General features: G+C 38.6%; 5 protein-coding genes across 6 annotated transcripts in view; 2 read left to right on the top strand and 3 right to left on the bottom strand.

Annotated features, from left to right (window-relative positions):
- The window catches only part of LOC104712810 (RING-H2 finger protein ATL11-like), a 2,257-nt gene extending 1,086 nt beyond the window's left edge, over positions 1–1,171 (top strand). Inside the window, exon 2 of one of the 2 annotated variants that reach the window (XM_010429783.2) lies at positions 278–1,171. In XM_010429783.2, coding sequence (XP_010428085.1) covers positions 278–918 — 641 coding nt within the window. In that variant the 3' untranslated portion in view covers positions 919–1,171. The other variant, XM_010429782.2, reaches the window with a different exon arrangement.
- LOC104712811 (hydroxypyruvate reductase) lies at positions 1,177–3,434 on the top strand. The gene is made up of 10 exons (XM_010429784.2): positions 1,177–1,291; positions 1,395–1,524; positions 1,768–1,912; positions 2,024–2,151; positions 2,278–2,349; positions 2,440–2,557; positions 2,640–2,737; positions 2,859–2,900; positions 2,992–3,204; positions 3,294–3,434. Exons 1-10 carry the CDS (start codon positions 1,191–1,193, stop codon positions 3,360–3,362), a joined length of 1,116 nt encoding a protein of 371 aa, XP_010428086.1. The 5' UTR covers positions 1,177–1,190; the 3' UTR covers positions 3,363–3,434.
- On the bottom strand, positions 3,446–8,187 carry LOC104712812 (receptor-like protein kinase HSL1). The gene is made up of 4 exons (XM_010429785.1): positions 7,717–8,187; positions 4,324–6,760; positions 4,027–4,235; positions 3,446–3,943 (listed from the first exon to the last, which is right to left on the bottom strand). Exons 2-4 carry the CDS (start codon positions 6,687–6,689, stop codon positions 3,582–3,584), a joined length of 2,937 nt encoding a protein of 978 aa, XP_010428087.1. The 5' UTR covers positions 6,690–6,760; positions 7,717–8,187; the 3' UTR covers positions 3,446–3,581.
- On the bottom strand, positions 13,245–15,012 carry LOC104712808 (E3 ubiquitin-protein ligase RNF170). Its single transcript, XM_010429780.2, has 5 exons — positions 14,813–15,012; positions 14,063–14,253; positions 13,810–13,911; positions 13,639–13,690; positions 13,245–13,550 (listed from the first exon to the last, which is right to left on the bottom strand). The coding sequence occupies exons 1-5, from the start codon at positions 14,901–14,903 to the stop codon at positions 13,438–13,440; spliced, it is 549 nt and encodes a 182-aa protein (XP_010428082.1). The 5' UTR covers positions 14,904–15,012; the 3' UTR covers positions 13,245–13,437.
- LOC104712809 (MICOS complex subunit Mic10) lies at positions 15,149–16,756 on the bottom strand. The gene is made up of 3 exons (XM_010429781.2): positions 16,553–16,756; positions 15,995–16,159; positions 15,149–15,398 (listed from the first exon to the last, which is right to left on the bottom strand). Exons 1-2 carry the CDS (start codon positions 16,683–16,685, stop codon positions 16,008–16,010), a joined length of 285 nt encoding a protein of 94 aa, XP_010428083.1. The 5' UTR covers positions 16,686–16,756; the 3' UTR covers positions 15,149–15,398; positions 15,995–16,007.

The raw sequence follows: 16,902 nt of genomic DNA, 5'->3' as shown, positions 1-16,902 counted from the left end.
GCTAACTGGCTTACCCTGAACCGTCAACCGGCGCGTGGACTGGACGCGTCGGTCATCGAGACGTTTCCTACCTTTCAGTACTCAACCGTGAAAACGCTTAGGATCGGTAAAGAAGCGCTCGAGTGTCCTGTTTGCTTAAACGAGTTTGAAGACGATGAAACGCTGCGTTTGATACCTAAATGCTGCCACGTGTTTCATCCTGGTTGCATCGACGCTTGGCTCCGCTCTCACGCTACGTGTCCTCTCTGCCGCGCTGATCTTATTCCCGTACCGGGAGAATCTATAATTCAAATACCTGGTTTAACCAACGACCCTCCCGGTTCTGATCCGACCGGTGATCGGGTTAGAGTTTTGGGTTCACCAGACGCGCGGTTGCTTGATTCAGTGGCGTTGACCTGTAACCAGAGCATGCCACGTAGGTCAATGTCTACCGGATGGAGTTTAGCCGGAATATTTACCAATCCTGATTGGACCGGTCATCATTCAGAAAATCTCGACCGGTTCACACTTAAATTACCACAAGATATTCACAATAAGATCGTGAATCCTAGCCTTTCAAAAGGCCACATGTTACCTCAGGTAATGAGTTCAGCGAGAGGATACAGAACCGGAAGCTTAGGAAGCGAGAGAAATTATTTCTACTATGAACGGTTCGACCACCAAGATGGCCGGTTAGACCGTAGACCATTCTCAATAACACCTCCGTACCGGACAGGCTCGATCAATAATAACACGTCTCCTCCAGACGGCAGTATTGATCAGGTGCGTGCTGCTTCACCCAAAAGTTTGCTTCTAGCGATGAAATCACCGTTCGATCGGTTGTTTCTTGGAAAGAACAACAACAACAACAATAACGTCGGTGAACGTTCGTCGGATCATCTCCGCTCCGGCGATGCTACTCCGTCACATACTGTGTAAATTGGTTATTAAGAACGTCTCTTGTACATAATTTTTGTTTTTTCTGCATTCTTCGTTTTCGTTTTTTTAAACGTTACGTTACGGAACAATCGAACATACGAGGTCCAGCTCCGTGTTTTTTTTTTCCCAATTTCATTAGGGTTTAATATGATAATTTATGAAATGTTGGGGTTAAATTGTAATAAACTATTTATACGGGAAATGACTTGAAATTATGTAAAAGTTTTAATCAAAATAATTAGCGTTTGCAAAATTGTGTGATCTTGAGAGTGATGATGACGATAATGTACAAAATCGCCAAAGCTACCTTACGAAACAGGAACTCAAGCTTCGCTTCGCTACTCTACTCTCTCCAGGCTCGTTCTATCTCCAGGTGAATCAAAAAAATTCAACCTTTGTTCTCGAATCTTAACGGCTTCACTATGAATTTGTAGATCTATTACATCAATTTTGGATGTTTTGTGATGTTGGTTCAGGCAAAGTAAGCCTGAGAGAATGGTTGAGACAAATGAGATGAATGTAACTCGTGTTCTATGTTGCGGTCCTTATTTTCCTGATGCCTGCAATTTCACCAGAGAATATTTGCAACCTTACCCTTTTGTTCAGGTATAAACTATTTTGATTCCTTCTAAGTTGTACCAATAGTTAAAGTTGAAAACTTTACTCTCCTAGACGAGTTTATTGTTGTGTAGGTGCTACTGTTTGAGATTTGGTTTTAAACTGTGTAAATTAAGCTCCTTTAGTTCTGTAGGACCGTGCGTAAGAATCCTTTGTTGGTGTTATTGTAGTAAAAGTTCTTATCTTGAGATGGTTGTTGTTTATTTTTTTATGGTTTGGTTTTACATATAGGTCGATATTGTCCATTACCGTGATGTCCCTGAGGTTATTAAGAACTATCATATATGTGTGGCAATGACGATGAAAATGGATTCATATGTTATATCTCGTGCGAGCAAGATGAAGCTTATTATGCAGTTTGGTGTTGGTCTCGATGGTATCTTTCTCTGTTTTCTTATGCATTATTAATACATGATTAAGCTCAAGTATTATACCTCATAGACGGACCGTTTATTTAAATATTTTTCATGTAATTTACTTCTGGCAGGTGTTGACATTGATGCTGCAACTAAACATGGGATTAAGGTGGCTAGAATTCCCAGTGAGGGTACTGGAAATGCAGCATCTTGTTCTGAAATGGCTATATATCTTATGCTGGGCCTTCTGAAGAAACAGGTGGCTTATTTATTTGATTTGCCTCTGTATGGTTTCGTTAGTATATCTCTTAATTCCCCAAGTGCTAGTTCTGATATTGCTTTCTTCGTTATAATTACTTCGTAACGAAATGTTATTTTATTGCAGAACGAAATGCAAGTATCTCTGAGAAGCAGACTACTTGGAGAACCAACCGGTGACACGCTTCTCGGTAAAACAGTGAGTCTCAGTGTGTCTTAAATCTGCATTTGATATCTTTGGTGTGTATCCACTTACAAAAAAGTTTTCTTCTTTCTTTCTATTATACAGGTTTTTATCTTAGGATATGGAAACATTGGAATAGAGCTGGCTAAACGGTTGAAGCCATTTGGGTCGAGAGTAATAGCCACGAAAAGAAGCTGGCCTGCTTCTATCACTGACTCAGACTGTATGGGCTCTCTGTTAACTCCTCTGTTTGCCTTGACAAACCCAATCCTGAGGTCTAGTAATTTGTTAACTTGTATCTTCAGCCAGCCTTCTTGATGAGAAAGGTAGCCATGAAGACATTTACACATTCGCTGGCAAAGCTGATATAGTTGTTGTTTGTTTGAGGCTCAACAAAGAAACGGTAATGTTACCACTTCTCCTTCATTATAAACTTATCAAGTACATGGCTATATATGCAAGAATTGTTCTTGGCTATATATACATTGACTATAATTTCTGGATGATGATCTTATAACTTTCAGGCGGAGATCGTGAACAAAAAGTTCATATGTTCAATGAAAAAGGTGATTACTAAGAGCTATTCATATATGAAAAAAACGAGTTGGATTAGATTGTAATGACTGATTACTGTTGATGTCTCTTTTGTTGTTTCAGGGTGCTTTTCTTGTAAATATTGCCCGAGGTGGTCTGATAAACTATGAATCAGCTTACCAGAATCTGGAGTCCGGTCATCTAGGAGGCCTTGGAATTGATGTGGCATGGTCTGAGCCATTTGATCCAAACGATCCTATCTTGAAGTTTAAAAACGTTATTATAACCCCTCATGTCGCTGGCGTTACCGAATACTCATATAGGTCCATGGCCAAGGTAAAACTATCCAAGGAAAAGATCCACTCTTTTTGATACGTCATTCGGTTGAGAATGGATACTAAACTCTTACTGTTTGTAAAATGTAGATTGTGGGAGACCTCGCTCTTCAGTTGCATGAAGGACTTCCTCTCACTGGAATCGAAATCGTTAATTGATGAGATTGCATTTTCGTCACAATGTGATTTAATAGTATCGTTTATTATGTTTACTGAAGAACTTATACTTAATCCATGTCTCGTTATGATAGATAACTCTTGACATTTCACTGCAAATTTATAAATATGAAAAAACTAGTCTCTCGAGTTTTGAACAAACCCATACTCTTGTGAACAGGTAACCAACTTAACCCGTCTATATATAACTAATTAACTAACCTATACTGTAATCTTCCCTGTTCTGTCAATAGAATTGGAAACACAGGGATCAGCGTCGTCAAGCTTTCTCACGACCTCTCTCATGCTCGGTCTGAGATTCGGGAGCTTTGTAGTGCAGAGAAGACCCATCTTCAGAACTCTAATCATGCTTTCTTCTACGTAAGACGACAAAACTTGATTGTCCAAGACGTTTCGGAGGTTCCTCCGATCTTGTTGAATCTGAGAGTAGACATAGTCAACAATGTCTTTCCCCTCTCCAAACTTGTCTTCCGTCGGCCGGAGACCGGTAACTAGCTCTAAAAGAACCACACCGAAGCTGTACACGTCACTCTTCTCTGTCGCTTTGAAGGAGTAAGCCAGCTCTACAGTCATTACATCACAACAAAAAAGAATCAGTTCCAGCTATCATCACGTGAGACAAAGTTGAAAGAAAGGTAAAACTCACCGGGAGCCATATAGCCATGAGTTCCAGCAACACAGCTCCACTCGTATCCCTTGTCTGCAACTTTAGCAACTCCAAAGTCTGCGATTTTCGACTCGTAATCTCCATTAAGCAAAATGTTGCTGGACTTAATATCTCTGTGAATGATCGGTGGACAACAATCATGATGCAAATAGGTGATTCCTTTAGCCGCTCCCACCGCGATTTTATATCTGTTTATTGACAAGAAGAGGCAAAACAGTTATAGGTGATCCATAACTTGAACCATTTGGAATGGTTGTTAGAGAACAAAACATTTACCTCTTGTACCAATCCAGTTCCGGTAATCCACCTTTGATAGTCTGGCGAAGAGCATGGTACAAGTTCCCATTCTCCATGAACTCAAACACCAAATAGCTAGAACCTCTTCCAACTAGACAAGCGTAGAGCTTCAGCACGTTTCTATGTCTGATCTTCCCAAGAATCTCCATTTCCGCAACAGAGACCTCTGCTCCATCAACTTGCTCATCTCCTCCTCTCCGCAACCACTTAACCGCCACTGTCCCGCGACCCTTTTTCAAATCAACACGGTACACTTTTCCCGCGCTTCCAGCTCCAATCACATGATCTTCATCCAACCTACATATCTCCTCAGCATCAAGCTCCATTTGATGAAAAGACGCGATCTTCCATTTCGCATCCGCTTTGCTAACATCTCCGTTTTCTGATTCAAGCTCACGTATCTTCGCCACTCTGTAACGCAACGCTAACAAACCAGTCACAAGCACTACCACAACGATCGCAAGAGCCAAGAACAAGAGTGTTCCATCCATTGAACCATTCCTCCGCACATGTTGGTAGCCACTGCAAACACTCAGCCCCAAGTTCTGACTTGTTCTGGCGTTTTGGCTATCAACACAAAGCTTCTCGTTATTAGTGAACGCGGTGGATCCTCCCACCGCTAAAAGATCCGGTGGTATTCTTCCTGAAAGTTGATTTTTAGACAAATCTATGAAACTCAGCTTCAACTTCACAAGACTCGCTGGAATCTCACCCGTTAGCTTGTTCCCTGAGAAGTCCAACGAGTTTAAAGAAGCAACCTGAGATAAACTGTTCGGTATTTCACCAGTCAAGAAGTTCTTGGCGAGATTCAGATCAACAAGTTTGACACAACTCATCAATCCAAGAGGGATAGATCCTGTTAACGAATTGTTTTCAAGATGCAGAGATGACAACTCTTTCAACTCTCCCACTTCTGTCGGAATGCCTCCGGAGAAGTTGTTGTCGCTCAGATAAATCCTCTCTATATTGGTCAGTTTACCAAGCTCACGAGGAATCTTGCCGGAGAATCTATTGTTCTGCAAAATGAGCTGGCTCAGTTCAGTTGAACGTCCAATCACTGGAGAGATCTCTCCGGTGAGTTCGTTCTCGCTGAGATCAATCATCTTAGCAAGTGGTAGATCCCAAAACCCTTCAACAACATGACCACTAAGACGGTTCTTGTTAATCCTTAGTCTCAAGAGAGACTTACACTCAGCGTATGATCTCGGAATCTCGCCGGAGAAACCGTTCTGCAAGGCGAGCAAGAATAGTAGTTTCTTGTTTTGGCATAAGAATCTTGGAAACGGACCTGTAAACACGTTTTCAGATATATCAACCGTGTCCAACGGCGAGAACTTGCCGATGTTAACAGGGAAGTCACCGGAGAAGTTGTTTCTGTAAATGGAAAGAGAAGTGAGGTGAAGAAGTTGGCCGAAGCCAGAAGGGAACTCGCCGGTAAAGTTGTTTTCATGGCAGTGGAAAACTCTGAGCTCTTTCAAGAATCCGAGTTCTTGAGGTAAAGAACCGTTCAACTGATTTGAAGAAACATCGAATTCGCGTAAACGAGTCAAGTTCTTAATCTCCGGAGGGATTTCACCGGTTAATCTGTTGTTGAACAGCTCAATCTTTGTGAGGTTTACTAATCTTGTGATCAAGAATGGGAAATCACCGGAAACTGCGTTGTTGGCGACGTCGAAAGTGTCGAGACCGTTGAGATCAAAGATGGAGTTTGGTATCTGTCCTGTCAAGTTGGAGCGAGCTAAGAAGAGCCAAGTTAGTTTCTTTAAACGTCCAAGACTCTCTGGAATCGTACCTTCATGGTAGTGGTTGTTTCCGAGACCGAGAGATACCAACTGAGTCATATTACCAATCCAGCTTTGAAACTCTCCGGTGAGAAAGTTTCCGGAGATGTCGAGAGTCTCTAAGGTTTTTAGAGGAGAAAGGTTTGGGATTGTTCCGGAGAGTCGGTTTGAGGTGAGATTGAGGACTTTGAGGTTTGTGCAGTTGGTTATCTCCGGCGGGATTGTTCCGGAGATGAAGTTGGATGGAAGTGATAACGTAGTTAGCTTTGTGAGAGCTGAGATTGATGGAGAGATGGTTCCCGAGAGGTTGGCGTTGGCTAGTGATATACCGGTGACTTCGCCGGAGATAGGATCGCATGTGACGCCGCGAAAGACGCAAGGGGAATCGGATGGTTTCCAAGATTGTAGAACGTTGTGAGGGTCGTCGAGGCGGTTTTTGAAGCGGAACAGAGCTTGTTTCTCAACGGTCGATTCTACTACATTTGGCGGGAAAACTGAGAGGAGGAGTGTGACGACCACAATGGTCATCATCATGCCTCGTCGGAGGTCCGGTCTTCTCGACATTCTACGGTGATATCCGAGGGTCAATTCGAAGCTTAGGTCTTCATCATGGTTGATGGACTGTAATCACTTACCTACATAGACAATTATTTGAAATCAACAAACCAAACCATTATATATTTCTCTTGATATGAAAAGAATATAATTAGTCGCAAATTGCGACTCGCAGTAATCATCCACTCAGTCAGGCCTCAGGGACTCACTTTAAAAATAGATTAAAAAAATAACAGTGGGATAAAGACAATTTAATAGGAAAATCTATCAATGTCTATGTGGTAATTGTATTATGATGATTTTGCCAATTGTGTTTGTGTGTATTTTTCTATTCCGTACATACATATATGAATTATTAATTATTATTATTATGCAAAAATAATGCAGGTTTTGTAAAAAAAAAAATGGGGTCATGTGATTCTTCCATAATTTTCTATAATTAATAAATTGAATTTTGTAATATAGTTATAGATTAGGTATAAAATAATCATTTCTATCTCAAAAAACTGATTGGTATTATACAAAGAATATATAATTATAAGTAAATGGACAGATTAGGTACTAAAACATACAGAAACTCCATAAGTGAGCTTTAAAGGTACTCATTACAGTGCAGAAAGAAAAAAAATGACTAATTTAATTATTTGGTTTGGAAGTAAAGCAAATGATCTATCTTTCACTCTCTCCATCTAAATATGTGAATAAAAACTTCAAAAACATTGAACCTTTACTGAAAAAAAGAAAAGAAAAAAGAAGAACCCAACATTGAGTATAGATTAAGGATTAATGATTATAAAGTAAATAAAAGGGAAACAAAGTTTAAAATTATTCATACAGATTGTAGTTAGTGGATAAAGTAATTATGTTATTAGTACAACTACTAACCTACACATTTTGAAAGTTAGAAATTCATAGTAACTTTTTTTACAGAATCTATCCTTTAAAGAAAACAAAGAGTGTGAGGCTTAAAGATTCAAAACATAAAACCAAGAAAAAAAAGCAACAAATTAAACAAAAGATTAATGAAAATACGTACCTAATAATAGTCGAAAACAATCCAGAATCACTCAGGTTATGATGAAGGTAAATCTGTGAGAGGATTCAAAGAAACAGAATCCAAAAGAGAGTAATTGAAAAGATTTTGATTTGTGGTTTCCAGAGACCTTTTTGTTGTGATTTTCTTGGACCACTTTCTAGGAGAAAATCTCTAGGTAACAAGAAAAAGCACAAGAAGTTTTGATCTCGAGGGGTTTGCTTCGATTACCAACTGATTTTGTAGATAACTTGAATGAAGAATTATATATAAATATTCACTTTTGTTTCTCTCAAAAGAACAATTACAGAGAGAGATGTCTCCAAGAAATTACGAGAGAAAGAGAGAGAGAGACTGATTAGAGAAGATGGAGAGAAGAAGAGAGAGGAAGAGACAGACAAGATAGAGTTGTCGTTGAGACTTGGAGCCAAAAAGGTTTCATCATTTATCTAATCGACTACTCTCTCCTTCTCTCACCATACAATTCATGTTTCGTGAATATTATAAATATATGTTTTAAAAGTTTAATAAAAAAAAAATCATCTGACTAATACTGATTTTGACATATGTTTGTGATGATCTTTCTTAATTGTCCGATTCTATAATTAGTTAGTACAAAAACATTCAACAAAAAAAAGTTTCATCGATGTAAAAACATTCAACTTTCGGTTAATGTTTCTAGATGGATTTGATACTATAATAAGTGGAGACTTATTGTAATAAACATTATTCGTCGTAATACGTGAAACATTTACATTCATATTGTAGTTCCTACTGTTACTAATGGTAACAAGAAACTATGGCAGTAGTTGAAAACTTGGAAGAAAACACAAATGAAGGTTATTAGAGTTATAATAAAGAACGAATCGAATTGATCCATAATATATAGTTAGGCAGATGAAAAGAACCATTTGGTTTCTTTATATATGTACTGTTAATATTCCATTATAGCCTGGCAAAAGAGGTTAAAGAACCTAAGAAATAAAGGGAAATGAAATTGTTGTTGCGTGGATTACCCTTTTAAGTGAAGTTTGATAAGAATCGTCTAACCGCATCAATGTCCTTTTCTTTCTATATTCCTCTCTCTCTGATTGTTATCCTCTTTGATCTGAATCAATTCTAAATTATCTCCAATTTTATATCACACATTTAGTTTATTATGAAAACTAATCATTGGTTAATTCTCTTTCTGATTGAGATATCGAAGAATGCCTATGACATTGTTTAATCATTAAAAGTTACAACATAATAAACTATTTAACTAATTTGGAAAAATAGATTACGATACGTAATTAGGAAAATAGTAAATCAAGAAAATATAGAAAAATATTCCATGAAATCTTTCTTAGAAATACAAAAATAATAGATGGTAATATTACTATCCATATTATCGTTTTCCGTTGCACAAAAAAAAAAAAAAAAATTATCGTTTTCCTTATGTAATTTTGTTTTCATGCTTACTCTATTGGGTTATTCAATCGTACATACCATATCGAAGTTACCAATTATAGTAATAGTCCTTTAGAGAGTTATTATTTATCCTACATGATATTTTTATATATTTTTACGACAATATGGTATTTCTTATTTTATCGAAAGAAGATCTAAGATAACTATTTCAAAGTGAGACAATACACGAGAAAGAAATCAGAGAAAATAAAAATTTATATAAAAAAAGACAATAATTGTAGGAGAAACACTAAAAAAAAACCTCTCCCCATACTATTTGGCCAAAATCAATAATGGTACTAGTACACTTGATCATCAATAATAATATTGTTTGCGTAAATGAATTTTAATAAAACACTAATGTATATAAAACGTTGCATTAGATTTAGAGTTCAATGAGGAAAATACCTGGGCCTCCCTGAGTTGTTTGGGAAGAAGAAGAAAGATCTTTTTACCCAGATAATAGACCGCATTCACCAACGAGCCATTAGCTGGTCTTCTCGTTTCCTCTCTTCGGCTGGGAAACTCACACTGCTAAAATCAGTACTTGCTTCCATGCCTACCTACACCATGACTTGCTTCAAACTCCCAAATGGCCTTTGTAAAAGAATCCAATCTGCTCTGACTAGATTCTGGTGGGACTCAAATTCAGGAAAGAAAAAGATGTGCTGGATATCCTGGAGAAGGATGACACGATCTTTTAAGAATGGCGGATTAGGTTTCAGAGAAATTAAAACTTTCAATGATGCCTTACTTGCCAAGCTCAGCTGGAGAATCCTCACTAACCCGAAGTGCCTACTCGCGCGAGTGCTACTAGGGAAATACTGCTCAACTGACCCGTTCCTGGAATGCTCAGTTACAGGATCGGCGTCTCACGGTTGGCGAGGGATTTGTACAGGTCGAGACCTCCTAAAGCAACGTTTGGGACGCGTGATAGGCAATGGATTGACTACCTCTGTATGGTACAGCCCTTAGTTATCTTTAGCTACTCCAAAATGCCCAATGGGACCACCTACGGCCTCTACTTGCAACCTGCAGGTTACAGATCTGATTCTGCAGGAGACCAGAGATTGGAACCTGCCCCTGATCAGAGAAATTTTACCAAGTTATGAGAATGATATCCTGAAAATCAGACCAAGTACAACAGGGGGAGAAGATACCTGGGCCTGGCTCCCAACAACTTCTGGAACATACACAACAAAATCAGGATACTACGAAACATTAAACCAACGAGAGAGAGGAGACAATGCTCAAGTACCCCCACCATTAACAGACTTTCAGTGGCATTCAGCAATATGGTCTCTCAAGTGCTCACCAAAGATCAAAATGTTCCTGTGGAAGCTAGCACAAAAAGCATTGCCCCTGGGATCTAAACTAGTACAGAAGCATATAACTGACAATGCTAATTGCCCTCACTGTGGGGCGGAGGAGACACCACTGCATCTATTTTTCCATTGCCCTTTCGCGAATCAGGTATGGAGACTCGCACCTCTGTCCTCTCGTATTGTGGCAACAGAGGCTACAACAGTCAAATCGGGCATCACCGCTTACAATAAACTGGCTTCTCTCCCACCCACGGGTATTAGTTTGGGTCCGCTTGCTCCTTGGATCTTCTGGATAATCTGGACAACAAGAAACCGGCTTCTATTTAACAAGGAAAGAACCCTGGCTTCAGACGCCATGACTATGGCTGTAGTGCGTTGTCGTGAGTGGCAAGAAGCACAGGGCACCTCCAAGATTGTCCCTTCCTGTTCACGGCAGAGATTAGGCTTCCCAAATCGTGATTCAGCTATTCTAGCTTGCTCGGACGCCGCATGGAGAGCAGATGGACACGCGGGATTTGGTTGGGTATTTAGTAATCCATCTGACCTCCCACTCCTGGAAGGGGCGACGTCGTCTATGAAGGTCACCTCTCCGCTGATGGCCGAAGCAATAGCAACTCTGGCGACAGTGAGAGTTGCCATTGAATCGGGTTTCACCAACATCATCTTCGCTTCTGACTCGTTAAACCTTGTCAAAGCACTCAATCGGGAGACTCAATCAAAGGAGCTCCATGGGATTCTACATGATATCCTGAATCTATCGATGCAATTTACTTTCTGCTCTTTCAATTTCTTGCCTAGAGACCTTAATCGTCGGGCTGATTTCCTTGCAAAGGAAGCCCTCTTGTATTATGAACCCTAATTGAGAAATGAGAAATTAAATGTTTGACCAAAAAAAAAAAAGATTTAGAGTTCAATGTAGGAAGATTTGATAATTTTCAGTGGTTTTGCTCTATACATAACACATCTATATATTTCATAAGGCTTTCTTGTTTGAACTAATACTTTCTAGCTAGTTTAAATAAGAGAATGAAGTATTGGCCGTGAGGAAGTTTAAGTTACCTACTAATAAATTATCTTGCGATATGTAGTAGGTGTCGGTTTAATGGGAAGAGATACGGCTTAATAAACTATGCAAAGTGAGAATCAAAGAAAGATCTTGGATTTGGATGTTGACTTCCCCAGCTGTATCCCTTCCCCTTTCTCATTTGGCTCCTTTCTTCGCCCAGTCTCTTTCCATATGACAAAAAAAAATTCTATTGGTGGAGACATTTGAGAAGTTTAAAGTTAATGTCACTAGATACAAACACTAGACTATATTATACTCATTCATCTTGGACTAAAACATTATTTATATATGTATATACTACTTAGATATTCGTTAAAAGATCGACACTTTACAAAAGTTCACGAAACTTTTTATCTCGATATCAATCTACAGAATTACAACAATAGAGATCAGTGATCCTTACAAACATCAAGTGAAGGGTGTTTCCGTTAGAACGTTTTTTTTGTGTACCAAAATATATGTTCATAGTCTATCGAACATAACATTGAATTGTTGAGGTCTCAGTTTGAAGAATAGCTAAGCTAATAGTGAGAGTAGGTCCTGAAGGTAGCTAATAATATAAATATTTACAATAACGTAAACGTGGGTGTCTATAATTTGTCGAGTAGGACCGTCCAGCAATGATAATAATATTGATCGGTCGAGAGAAGCTGATAAGAAGAGCATATCTGTCCTCCATACCTGTATATAATAACTCAACGTCACGTCAAAGCATTATTATACATTTGTTCACAAGACAAGAAGATTATGCAACTTCATGGGCAATTTTGCGTATTTTACTATTTATATACTTCTGTGTAATACCCCATAACACCAAATTCAACTCCATTAACATTCTTTTTGTTTCTTTCTGAAAATGTGTTTGCCTTAAAGTGACAAGGAATGCTAATGAAGCTGAATGATGAAGAAGAAAAATAAGCGAGAATTTGGTGAGCAGTGCATTTATATTGATGGCCAGGACAAACGATGGATTTAGGCGGTGAGTTCTCAGTGGAGCAACGTCAATTTCGGAACATGCACATGAAAAAGATGAGTCTATCACGCGTATATGTGTTTTTGGGTGTATACATGTGAATAGAATCCACGAGCTGTACGTGTCTACGCACGTGTGACCGTGTTAAGACAAAATATTTGTGGTTCTATCTTGTGGTCCACTCATCTATGACACATTGTGTTGTCTCTCTATGAATGGAAAATATGTTCAACGGTTCAACACTTGGGAGACTACTAATAATAAGTATTTTAGGCGAAACCATCAAAAAGACCTTTTGAAAATAAACCAAATTTTATACGTTGATGAAACTTGTGGTCTTGTGGACATAGATTCTTGTAATACCAAAACAAAATAGAGTAAATTGCAAAGTTGCGTGTGAGAATCTCTAATGAACTACTTAAAAATCTACACAACAACAGTTTTGGCCAATAAAGATTATGGGATATATTCAACTATCAATGAATGTGAAGATCGTAATAACCCGTGAAGACTTTTCAGCAGCTACTGAATTAACACCTATCACGGTTTATAGAAGAGGACCACTAAATTACTGATCTGTGGATGAGAGAATTGAGATTGAAATAAAGTATCTGTTCTATTAGTATGATCCCATCACCATCACCCATGTCAGAGTTTCTCAGTCAAATGGTCAAACCATAATAAACAAATTTGAGTGGAAGGGTCAAAAAGACTAGCGTAGAGGAAGTGGTAGGAAGATGATTGATATGTGGTTCAAACCTTTTTTTGTGCTGTGATCCTATCATCACACATTTCAGTTTTCCTTAGCCAAACAGAACAATTGTGTATTTGTAAAGAGAAGGGATAAAGACAGAGGAAAAGGTAAGCACATCTCTTAAGGGCGACACATTATGTTGAAAACATTCTTTGATTCATGAACCGGCATGACGGAAGTAGAGAACAGAGCGGTACAGGGCAGCAACATGGAGGAAACAAATCAGGGCTATGAGAAGATCATCAAGCAAACCGACTATCCCCAAAACTCCTATAAGAAGTTAGTTAAAGAAAGGATTTGTGAGAAGACAGTGAGACAAACCTAAGATAGGATTTATGGGATTAGAAAGATGAATCACCTTCTGGAATGATATCTATTGGACTGACTATGTAAATAGCACTGAGAAACATCTGCACCCAATGCAAAGAAACTGCGTTACTCCCAACGGTTTAACTCCAAATGGAACAGTAACAACCTAGAACATGAATAATCACATAGTAATCAGAGAGAGATCAAGATCGAACTTAACTGCGATATAAACCCGAGCCCGAATCACAAGTGGAAGCGTTCTTTGTGGATCCATCATTTCCCGCAACAACCTTCGTAGTAAGAAGGGAAGGTCTTGCATCCTCTGTCAAGTAAACAAGAATTCCTTATGAGAGATTTGACATTACAGCTCTACATATCTGGATTCAAGGATCTCTTATCTATCTCAAAAAGTTAACTTTTCCACAAAGACCAAAACAAAGCAACTTTAAAAACAAAGAGATAAAAAGACACACCTGAACTAAACTACTTGAATGCCCGCCAAAGAGTCGGTTGTACGTTTCAAGCTTACCAAGAACCTCCGCAACTGAACGGTCTCTGATTGTGTCCTCTGAAGGAACCAGTAAACTAATTGGACGACGACACAAGGGGCATTTACATGGCAGTAATGTAGATCCATGCGTCCACACCAGCATAATGCAATCTCCTAAACATAAATTGAAAAAGAGTTAGAGAGACAGAACAACCCCAAAAAAAAAAAAAATCTCCCCATGCTGCAATGCAATGGAACTGTGAACATGAAGAACAGACTAACCACAAAGATCATTGCCTCACAAACTCAGGGTAAACAAAACACACAGCATCGACCATACAGAGATTGAAACCAAGATAAAAAGTAAAGGGTATGTAGATAAAGGTCCAAAAACTCTGAAACCACCGAGTCAACCCAAATACAAGAATCTGTTAAAACAGAGAGGGTTCACAAAAATTGTTAAAGTTTGGAAATTTAAAGATTTAGGATAAATCTCCTAAATCCCAGTTGAAATAATCATATTTCATTCCAAATTCTGCAGTTGGATTCTAAATGCAAAACGATCAGGATAGAGTTCTTAGGCAATAACGGTTAATAACGGATACGTTCAGGTCAAAATCGTCCGATCTCATTGAACCGACTTAGCAAAAACACAAGAGAAACCTAATCAAGATACTAAGGAAAAAAAAAGACTAGTAAGGATTGATCAAAGAGAGAGAGAGAGAGAGATGACCGCAGAACCAATGGGAGCAATTGGCTTGACAAGGAGCGGTGAAGTGGGAATGACATATCGAACAAAGATCGTTCTCCGGTGGACTACTCATCTCTGACTCTTTGAGTTTCTTCTTCCGTTAATTCTTCTTCTTCTCCTCTGGTTCGTCGCAGGCTTTTTGTTTAGTCGGTGACTATGGCGGTCCATCGGAACTCGGATTGGTTCGCTCTTTTTTTAATTAGCACTTCTTCGCATGTAGGACCGACCGGTTATTTCCGGTTTTGCAAATTTTCAACGCGGAAGATAACGACATCGCTTGGCTTGTGAATAACAGAATAAATGACGCCCAAATCAGAGTAACCAACCTTTTTGATGTAACATCTTGAATTTAGTTGTTCAAAAACCACCGTGAGTAAGAGATAGAACAATTTTCTTACAAAAGGAAGGTGTTTACATGTGAAATCAACTTAAATGACTTGTCCTTACAGGTTTAAGGAAACAATTTAACAATCATTGCGTGATTCAAAAGCTCTGTTTCTAGATACCCAGATCTTTGCATGCGTTACTAACTTCCGCTTTTATAGTCATTTGTCTACTCGTCCGCAGCCTGCAACAAAAAGTAAATAAGATTTGATTGTTCAGAGATAAACCAGACGAACGGTATCTATATCTTTACTCAATGGACACTGATCATTAATGAACCATTAGGAGGTCTGCACTTGCCACCCATCACCCACACATTCAAAACTAAATTTATCCTTCTACTTTTTGTTGTTGTTGTTGTTGTGTTATTCTACTTAATCGCACATTACAAATTTGTGGACATTAATAATGGAAGTTGTAAGAGAGAACTGCTTTTGTACCAAAGTTACCACTATATGCAAAGGGTAGAGAAACCTAAGCTCCATATGTTGTATTCACCAATCTTTAGTTCAATAGCAATCACTACGAAAGTCATGTAATGTTTTTATCTAATGGGAAAACCACAACACTGTCACTATGAACAATGCGCAGAATGTGGAATTAGCGACCCCTGCTCGATTTACTATTACTGTCACCATAGGCAAAGATATTTTGGTTCTTCTATCCTTCAGCTACACTCAAAACATTTGCTTCTTCCTAGTATCAATTTTTTACCCAAACTAATAATGTATTGATTCCCCTCAAAACAAAATGCATATACCAAAAGAGATTACAACTAACCTGATCATGATCATCAAGAAGTCTCTGTAGTAGTACTCTTGGGAGCTGCTAGATTGGCTGAAGGCGAAGAAGGTGCGTCGAAAGAACGAGAGCAATCAGTGTAAGCAGAGCCAATACCGATTCCAGCACCCAAAGCTATCGATGACCATCTTGTAACCGGACTCCCTAAACAAAATCAGAAACTAGGTTATAATATAATATATATATCAATCTCAGTATAAGGGAGAGAATACAAACTCAAACAACAATTGGGACAACATATGATTCAAATTGTTGAGAAATTAAACACTCTTAAAACCCTATTTCAACTCAATTCTCAGAATCTAACTCCGTAATCACACTACGTATCTAATCCTCAAACAATCACAAGTAATCATCATCAAACTGAGAATCTATATGATTAAAATTGGAGAAATCAAACACTCTAAAACCCTGTGTAGTCATCATATATCTCCATTTATTCTAAGTTTGTGACTACGAATCTAATCTCAAAACAGATAAAAAAAAAGTAATCAGAAGACGAGAATCGAGTAATAAGGGGATAGTGGAGAACCGAACTGAAGAGAAGAAGACCGGCGAATGCGCCGCCGAGGGAAGAGTAAACGAAGCGACGGACGGTGAGATCGAGGCATGCGTCCCACTTAGCATTCACATCGTACTCCGGTGGCACAGTCTCCTTTTTCTCTGTCATAGCTCCGATTGATTTGATTTGGTCGCTCTCAGAGATTTTCTTTTTTTTTTTGTTCTTCCGTTTGTTCGTGAAGTTTCCTTTCTCAGCTTTTTTACCACACAAGAAACTTGGGCTTCTAATTGGGCTCAGTTGATGAGACAGTATCACTATTAGGCCCAAATCTTTTTTTTTCTTTTACATACGATCTTGTTTTTCTGTTTGGTGAGAAAGACTGAAA

This window comes from Camelina sativa, chromosome 9 (genome assembly GCF_000633955.1).
Source record: "Camelina sativa cultivar DH55 chromosome 9, Cs, whole genome shotgun sequence".
In the NCBI taxonomy this organism is placed as follows: Eukaryota; Viridiplantae; Streptophyta; class Magnoliopsida; order Brassicales; family Brassicaceae; genus Camelina; species Camelina sativa.
This window is presented reverse-complemented; position numbering and strand designations above follow the sequence as displayed.

Excerpts from the sequence above, each read along its gene's own strand:
- LOC104712809 (XM_010429781.2), bottom strand. The coding sequence starts at position 16,685 with ATGACAGAGAAAAAGGAGACTGTGCCACCGGAGTACGATGTGAATGCT. Across the intron at positions 16,160-16,552 it reads CGCCGGTCTTCTTCTCTTCA|GGAGTCCGGTTACAAGATGG; the intron begins GTTCGGTTCTCC and ends GATTTTGTTTAG.
- LOC104712811 (XM_010429784.2), top strand. The coding sequence starts at position 1,191 with ATGATGACGATAATGTACAAAATCGCCAAAGCTACCTTACGAAACAGG. Across the intron at positions 1,913-2,023 it reads GTTTGGTGTTGGTCTCGATG|GTGTTGACATTGATGCTGCA; the intron begins GTATCTTTCTCT and ends TACTTCTGGCAG. Across the intron at positions 3,205-3,293 it reads CATATAGGTCCATGGCCAAG|ATTGTGGGAGACCTCGCTCT; the intron begins GTAAAACTATCC and ends TGTAAAATGTAG.
- LOC104712808 (XM_010429780.2), bottom strand. The coding sequence starts at position 14,903 with ATGAGTAGTCCACCGGAGAACGATCTTTGTTCGATATGTCATTCCCAC. Across the intron at positions 14,254-14,812 it reads TTGCTCCCATTGGTTCTGCG|GAGATTGCATTATGCTGGTG; the intron begins GTCATCTCTCTC and ends ATTTATGTTTAG. Across the intron at positions 13,691-13,809 it reads GGGCTCGGGTTTATATCGCA|ATGTTTCTCAGTGCTATTTA; the intron begins GTTAAGTTCGAT and ends CATTGGGTGCAG.
- LOC104712812 (XM_010429785.1), bottom strand. The coding sequence starts at position 6,689 with ATGTCGAGAAGACCGGACCTCCGACGAGGCATGATGATGACCATTGTG. Across the intron at positions 4,236-4,323 it reads GAACTGGATTGGTACAAGAG|ATATAAAATCGCGGTGGGAG; the intron begins GTAAATGTTTTG and ends GTCAATAAACAG. Across the intron at positions 3,944-4,026 it reads TCATGGCTATATGGCTCCCG|AGCTGGCTTACTCCTTCAAA; the intron begins GTGAGTTTTACC and ends TAATGACTGTAG.